Source organism: Tinamus guttatus, unplaced genomic scaffold (genome assembly GCF_059628265.1).
Source record: "Tinamus guttatus ecotype Peru unplaced genomic scaffold, ASM5962826v1 Tinamus_guttatus_pri_ptg000394l, whole genome shotgun sequence".
Classification (NCBI taxonomy): domain Eukaryota; kingdom Metazoa; phylum Chordata; class Aves; order Tinamiformes; family Tinamidae; genus Tinamus; species Tinamus guttatus.
In genome coordinates, this window is record NW_028288928.1 from 885,314 (window position 1) to 893,766 (window position 8,453).

Consider the following 8,453-nt stretch of genomic DNA (forward strand, 5'->3'; position numbering starts at 1 on the left):
AACTCATAATCAAATTTCCTTGGTTTAATACACCGAAAGAAGAGACAACAGGGAAAATTGGAACAGAAGTATTATATTAGGAGTTGCTATAGTTGTGATGAAGAAAATTCAAGTGGGAAAATTCAAGTAACAACTCCTCAAAACTTGAAATCGTAACTGACTATCATCATTATTAATAAATATATTGAAAAATAATAGAAGCCAAAATGAAGTCTAATGATAATTCAAGGCAAAGAAGTATCATCAATTAAGAAGAAAAGCAGCATATATCAGAGAAGAAAAACTTGTTCAATGTGACAGTTGCCATAACAAGAATAGCTTAAAATGTAGCAGTACAAAGTACAAGTTTGCACACAGAACTGGGAATTTACAAGCTGGAAAATGACCAGATTCTCTTATTTGACCATAGGATAGCAATGAGCAGTCAATACGATACAGCACTGAAGGGAGGGATTAATTCACAACAAGCAAAGTAAGGAAGACTATGAAGGATAATCGCTGAAATGCAGAGGCTTTTATACAAAAGCAGACTAAAACCTTAGCTTGCACAGCTTCCAAAATGCAGGCTCAGAGAAGATATGATCTCTGACTGTAAATACACCATGAGGGTGAACATCAGCAAAAAAAAAAAAAAAAAAAAAAAAAAAAGCCATTAAGCTGAAGACTAACACCACCCATGAACAAATGGGTAAAAATTTGACATGAATAGTTTTAGTCTGGCATGCGTAAGAAGATTCCTGCTTACTACAACAAAAAAAAATTCAAAAAGACATAAAAACAGAAGCTTTTTTTTAAATCTCTCTACTTAACTATGAGATTTATGTTTAATAAGTTCATATGGTTACTGGACTCATGCTCATAACAACAGAGGTCTGGACTCGCATCCAGGGAATTTTTCCTGTATTATATCCATCAGACAACACAAACAAACTCTCCCACAACCCGTTCTAGGGACACTCAGCTAAATTAGTAACTGGAAAATGACACGTCCCTAAGACCAGCTCAGTTAGGTAAGAACCGGAGGTCATCCTCAACAACAGGATGCTATTTGTTTTTAGAAAAAGCACAACTACTTCCAACAGACATTTACCTATGGGTAAAAGCCAAAAATCTCTGTAGAGTTCTACTTGCCAGGTTTCTTTACTCTTTCCACACAGAAAACCTGAAGCCAGATATTGGGCAGGGAATCCTATTTCAGCTGTGAACAAAGATTTTGAGCTTACTAATCCATAGCAGAGGAAACACCAATGTTCTCAGAAGCACTCAGAACAGAACTGAACATGGAAAATAGATCTACCTCCCATAGCCCAAATAAACAAAGAATTGCACTGTCTTTGCGGCCAGCAAATCCAGAATTCTTTATCTACGGATCCTAGACAATACACTGGATTATATACTAATGGATTTCATGATTTATTTTAAAGAACTGTTTTCAAACATTCCAAATAACTCACAAACCTGTAAGATGCCTGTGTCATTAGGCCTGTGCCTGTCACATTAGGGGGTGAGGTGGGAGGGGAAGAGGATAGTGCTTTATATAGCTTGTAGGAGGAGATTCCAAGGAGCATTAACACTGTGTGAAAACCATTTTTTTTTCCCCCCCAAACTGTAGAGAATGCAGATCCAATGATGCAGATCTTCATACTGACTCTGCTGTCAGGTAAATAAACAAAAAAAAAATCTTTCTGATTTCATACGTCATAAGATTTAAACCAACTATGTTTTTAAAAATCATTTTGTAAGAATGGAACCTTGGGCTTCAAATGACCACAACTATGGACTGCCTTGCAAGAGCTACTGTAACAATTCATTTAACCATGATGAAGAAGACATGAATCACACTACAAGCTATGAATCAACATAAGTAGTATAGTGTGCTTCTGACTACTGTACTGTCTAGCTCTGTGCAAATGGGCAGAGTTCCATGCTGTAGTCTAAAGACGGTCCCTGGGGAAAAATTAAAAGGAGGCAGATACATACAGACTAAAATCAGAGTTTGGCTACCTGAAAATGTACACCTAAGATGTGTCAAGTTTATGTTCCTGTAACTAGGAAAGAGGAAAGACTAAGCAAGCTGGGTTTTTTTAGCCTAAGATTGAGAGGAGATCCGATCAATATGTACAAATACATGAGGTGAAAATGTAAAGAGGATGGGGCCAAACTCTTCTTGGCAGTGGCCAGCAACAGGACAGGGTGTAATGAGTACAAACTGAAACACAGGAAGTTTAATCTCCATATGAGGAAGAACTTCCTTACTGTGAGGGTGGCAGAGCCCTGGAACAGGCTGCCCAGAGAGGTTGTGGAGTCTCCTTCTCTGGAGATCTTCCAAACCCACCTGCATGCCACCCTGTGCCACGTGCTCTAGGTGTCCCTGCTGGAGCAGGGGGATTGGACTAGATGATCTCTAGAGGTCCCTTCCAACCTCAACCATTCTGTGATTCTGTGAACTAAATGGTCCAAAAGGTATAATGTCAAATCACAGAGAAAATGTTTTAGACTACTATTAAAATCAGTCAGGAATCCCTGTTACTATCATTATTAGAAACATAATGCAATTTTCAGGCAACACTATTTCCTTCCTCAGATTCTCCTCTTTAGCACTGCATACACCACACTGGTTAAAGAAGTAATATCATAGGATAGGTCTTATTTTTCCATCAGAGAACTCCCCCAAAATTAATGTAAACTTAAAGACAAGCCAGGCAAGTAACCTAGATCTAAAGTTAAGCACTCTACGGTCTTAACAGATTTCACAGAATAGTGTTTTCAGGGACACTGTGCATTTTTTTAATTATACGTAAACTTGAAAAATGAGTATCACCCAAAATATTCACACTACAGTAAACAAGGCACATTTTGATATTTAAGTACATCACAATTTCATCAAATCACCTCACAATCACAGACTAAAGGCAAATGCATATGCATTATACTCCTTTTGATTATTCTGTCTCCCAGTTTACACTTGGCTAAAATAGGCCAAGCATAAAGCAACATCAGTTTTTTGCCTCCTTGAAACTTTAGTCTATCGAAGTTAAAACATATAAAACAACAAACCAACCTACCAGTCTATGTGGTTCATTACTAGACTGTTAGCATTAGGATCAAATAAAACCTTGAAAGTATAGCTTCTTAGAACAGATAATTACCTTTCTCACAGATATCCTTGGCTTCACTCGATTGCCTTGAGCCTTGGCATACGGATCCATGATTTCATCAATCTTTGTACTTGATGTAAGTCAGCTTAAAAGTACCTACAAAATATATATATACGTATGTATATACTCGATCATTTAATGCTTCCTCATTTAGTTAATATATACTTTGAAAAAGCATGTGGATGAAACAAGAAATGAAAGCAATTTAGAAGTATTTTAAAACTGAAAAAGTTTAAATAGCATAATACCAATCCCAATTTTGCCTTTAAAAAGGTTTACTGCTTTAAAGATTTTTAAATCTGCACAAACTAAAAAATACCTTTCTTTAAGTAAATTTCAAGGTTGTATATGGTGGGGAAAAGCATTACGCTGGCTCTCATTTTACTGTAGTCAACAGTCTTGGGATATTTTTCAGCAGATCCCTGCATTCTCTCACTATTTCTCTCAGCCAACTGGCCTACTTATTTCTGTCATTCTAAGTACCAGAGAACACAGGTCACTTCTGCTTAGGATAACATGCATCAATAGTCTTGTTCTCTGGCATTGCTCTGCACAACCCTCCCCCAAAACACAGGAGACCAAGCAGGCATCTACCTGCCCTCTTATATCACCAAAGCAGTGGTCAGAAGAGCTTCTACTCAACTCAATTACCCTCACCCTTAGATTCAGTTCTAACAAAAGATAGAGCAATTCAATAAATAAATAAATAAACAAACCTTTCAACAAGTTTCCCTCTTTAATTAAAAGCAATGAGAAGAAACAGAAGATGTTTCATTCATCTCTACCACTCAAAAATAAGGAATAAGTGAGAGAAAGCATGTGCCAGACCCTTAGATCCTATATTTTTTTTTTAATTTTTTTTCTTGGTCACACATTTTAGCCAAAAATAAATTTTAGACTGCCAAAAACAAACCAGGCAAGGAGCAAACACATTTATTAATAATATATAATATTAATATAGCAAGGTATTAGTATATAACATTGATTACGTATACATTACTGTAATATGAACTATATTATTAGCATATTAATAAAATAACCATGTACACATCACACTAATATAATCTTAATGAAGATTAGTTTGCTAGATTTTTTTAAAAAGTAACGCTGGTGAATAAGCAATAACATACAATGCACATCTTAATCTTTCAAAATTGAGAAATCTAGTTCAGACACTAACTGAAGGGAGATCTCTAAATCTGTCTAGCCACATATAAAAAGAAAAAAAAAAACATAGCAAACTTGATGGATGGAATAAGATTCTGTGAAGGGCCATCAATGGGGACAGCTAGTTTCTCAGAAGTACTTGACTCCTCTATCTCTGGACTGCTCATTCAATATCACGATTTAAGAAAAAACTTCTCACACAGGGAAACAACAGAGAGGACTCTGTGACCATCTTGAGTCCAGCAGAATTGACACAGGTATGGGAGTTTGTACTTGCAGTATGTTGCCTGCAAGCAGAAGGTTAAGCATCATCCTATGGCACAGGGCTCAACTAATAAACCCCAGAGCCTCAAATATTCACACCAAGTCACCTACAATGTCATCTATACCATGAAACCAACAATTCTGGAAGTCACAGCTCAAGGACCCTGAAAGATGCTGGACAGAATCCGCCCTGGTTTATGCTCAATGCAGCACCGTAATCATTTTGCCTTCTCTGCACCCTGTCCTTTAGTACTTGTATTATGCAGAGAAATTTTGCCCTGGTTTTTCATTTTGCTACATAAACTCATCATGTACAAATTTATTAAAAGTCAGGGTACACTTACAACCATTAACAGGTAGAAAGTTTACTTAAAGTCTATAAAATGTAAGCATGCCAAGTAACTTTTAAAAAGCTATGCATACACACACATCTGTGTTTAAAGGCGCATCAGCATATGTAAAAATTTGAATTGCATGTGTAGTAAATTTAAAGTATATATAAACTATATATTTCTATACAATATTTCTATATAACTATATAATATAAGCTATATGTAATATTTCCCATGCTTATTAAGTTCCCATAGAATATTCTAGCTGAGGACAACTGTATATCTGTGACTATGTTCCAAAACATCATTGTTTTGCTGTAGAGATGAGGCGGAGTGGTTTAAGAAAGGGAGGGAGGAAAAAAAAAAAAATCTTTCTTTTAAAGCAGAAATACTTTCTGGGCCTTCAACATCATTACCAGAAGCAGCCAAAAGAACTTAGCCAACAGCCAGGCTTAAGTGAAAGCTAAGCCTGGATACACTCATTCAAAATATTACACTTAAAAATATGTATATAATCAAAACAACGTACTCTTTTATAACCTTACAGTAAATTCTATTGAAAAAATCAAATGAAAAAATAGTGTGATAGATGCTTTTCTATTTCCTATTTCTAATAATTTATCACTTTCACTAATAGGCTTGATAGCATTGAAAAAGTCCATTTATAAAAATACAGGTTGTCTTGACTGCAGCTATATCCACACCACAAAAAGATGGAACCAGTTCAGTCTATGGGTGCTTTTATTCATCAATTGTACCTTAAGATCTGCCTGAGGATTTGGCTCAAACTTCTCCTTTATAAATTGCTACCACTACCCCATTTTCTTTTCATTCAATGATTTCACTGTTACAATGGTATTGCCAGTACACTGAAGGAGAGAAAAAAAAAAAAGTTTTCAATACTCATCTGTTAAAAAGTAGACAATGATTATTAAGGAAATGTAGCCATATATTTCAGAATATATGGATAAAAAGATGGAAAGTTTGAAGTTTTCCATCTACCCCTGAGCAGAACCCCTTTGGTATTTTAAAAAAAGTTTGACAAGCAACTACCATACAAAACTATATCTTAATATTGCTACAGCATAACAATAAACATTTCACACTTTATCATAAAATAACAACACTATAGAATGCTAAAGTAATATTAACATTTCTCATGCTATATCTTCTCCAAAGCATTAAAATTAAGCTCTTTCACTGTAGTAAACAGCATGTACTCAGCTTTTCCCTGCTAAACTCACTCAATATTAGCATGATTTTTATTTACTGATTGTGCATCAGCAACACAGATGGTATCAGTCATAAAAATAGCATTAATCAGTTGAATGCCACAATAACAACACTAAAGAACCAAAGAATCATCTTCTTTCCTCCCCCACTCAGAAAAACACTTCTTCACTGTTTTTCACTTTCCCTACACAAGGGGGACTTCAAACAAAAGGGTTATTTGCTTTTGTTCACACAAAGTACAGATTTTTAATCACTTTAGGAAAAAAACAAATTAAGTTTCATTTAAGCAAGCTGACCTCTCTGCTGTTAAAACACCATGAAATCTGTTAAAACATAAAGAACACTTGTTAAAGCATTAGAAACTTTTTGAGGGGACTCTACATTAAACGTAGCCTTTAAGAAAAATATTACTTTCAATGCACTAAAAATATGCATTAGAAAGACACAGGGTTTTTCAATTAACTTCATGGTTTTGCACTTTATTCTGATGTGTAATGCCTAACACGGCTAACTTTTTTTTTTCTTTTTAATTTTATAACTAATGGCATTTCAATAGTAGCAATTGCATTTTCAAGCCAACTTACTTCCCCTTGGAGGAGAACATTGCCAGAAAATATCCCATTTAGGAGGTCCTTTTTAGACTGCAACATATCAAATGATTAACAGGAAGAGAAAAAAATAATTTAGATTATTCCACAAATAGAATAAGACTTTCCACCAGCTGTCAATAAATTTTAAACAACTTTTTAAACACCATTCGTTATCAGACACAAGGGTATAATTTCATTACCAAACTTCAGAAAGTCACCTTGCCTGCTCATGCATACAAACCAAGGATATCTGACTGGACAAATGGAACCAATGCTATAAATACGTGATTTCTCAAGAACTGATTGTATTTTGATATTGACAGTATCTCTCATAAGATTAAAGGCTAGTTGTCTAATTATGAAATAAACTTTCAACCCAACTATGACTGTTTTCCAGCTCTAATGTGGACAACTTACAGAGCAACATGGACAACTTACGGAGCATTTGTGTTACCAGTGACTTCATTACCACTGAGCTTTCCCAGATAAAACAGAGCTGCTTGTTTTTCACCCTGTTTCAGACTGATTTCATTGCTGTGCAGTACTATGTCAAGGCTTCAATATGAACCTTATTGTACCAGGTTTGCAAACATGGTTTACACTCAGGGAAAGGAATGCATTTTGGAATGGATATCATGGAAAACTAATGCAACCTTCTGAAACAGGTAACTGCAGCAGCGATACCGAAAGCTCCTCAGAAAGAGAGGAAGGGAAGGCAGAGCACTTCCCCCTCCTCCTCCTGTTTAGAGGTGACAGAGGAACCGGGAGAGGGGAAAGAAACGGCACTCCCAGAAGGCTGGAGGCCGGCAGGGAGGTGAGCTTGGTGAACCGGTGCGCACGGAGCACCAAACAAGCCCTTCCCTCACGGCGCGGCCTCCGGCGCAGCCTGCCCGCCGCGGCCGCAGCGGGGCGAGCACCGACCCCCCGGCGCGGATGCGGGGCCTTCGCCGGGGCGGCCGGCCCGGGCCCGCGCCGAGCCCGCCGCGGAGGGGGAGCCCCGCGGCCGCGGAGGGCAGAGCATCCCCGGCGCCGGGAGACACCTGTGGGGGACGCGCCGCCGCCAACGGCTCCCCCGGCCGCGCGCCGCGATGGAAGCGACGGCCCCTCAACGGCCGTCGCAACAGTCCCCAAGGAGGGGAAAAAATGGGGAGGGAGACGTGCGGACGGCCCGTACCTGCCTCTCAGCATCCGGCTCCCGCAGCCATTCCGCCTCCCGAAGCAACAGGGCAGGGGCCCCCAGCCCCCTCCCGCCGCCACCGCCGTCCCCGGCGCCGCCGCCGCCTCCCCGGCCCTCCCCCCGCCCCCCGAGCCCCGCCCTCCCCGCGCTCCTCCCCGCGCGCATGCGCGCCGCGCTCGCCACGTTCGGCCGCGCCTCCCCCGGCAGCGAGGAGCGCGTCACGTGGCGGCTCCGGCCGCGCCCTCATTGGTCGCGCCGGCGGGAACGTCGGGAAGGGGACGGGCGTGCGGCGGGTGCCGTTGCGACCGTTGGAGCCGTTGCTTGTCGGTAACGGTCGTTTGTTGTCCGTTCTAGTTGCACGTGTCTCCACCGGCTAAGTTAGGGCTGAAATCTACTTACTACCTGCCCCTGCGGGCCTCGATTTCCACCGTCTCTGATGGCGAGAGATGCGGGCTGGCTGGGGCTCAGCTTTCCCTCAGTGCCCGGACAGTGCCCAAACAGCCCTGTCTTGTCCTGTCCGCAGGAGCTACAG

General features: G+C 39.9%; 1 protein-coding gene across 2 annotated transcripts in view; it reads right to left on the reverse strand.

The window, feature by feature from the left end:
- Positions 1-7,997, reverse strand: part of AKAP11 (A-kinase anchoring protein 11) — a 33,977-nt gene extending 25,980 nt beyond the window's left edge. For both annotated transcript variants that reach the window (XM_088530938.1, XM_088530937.1), the window contains exons 1-2: positions 7,919-7,997; positions 3,150-3,254 (exon numbers count right to left, since the gene is read on the reverse strand). In XM_088530938.1, coding sequence (XP_088387064.1) covers positions 3,150-3,209 — 60 coding nt within the window. In that variant the 5' untranslated portion in view covers positions 3,210-3,254; positions 7,919-7,997. The remainder of the gene's footprint in view (positions 1-3,149; positions 3,255-7,918) is intronic.
- Between the last annotated feature and the right edge of the window lie 456 nt (positions 7,998-8,453).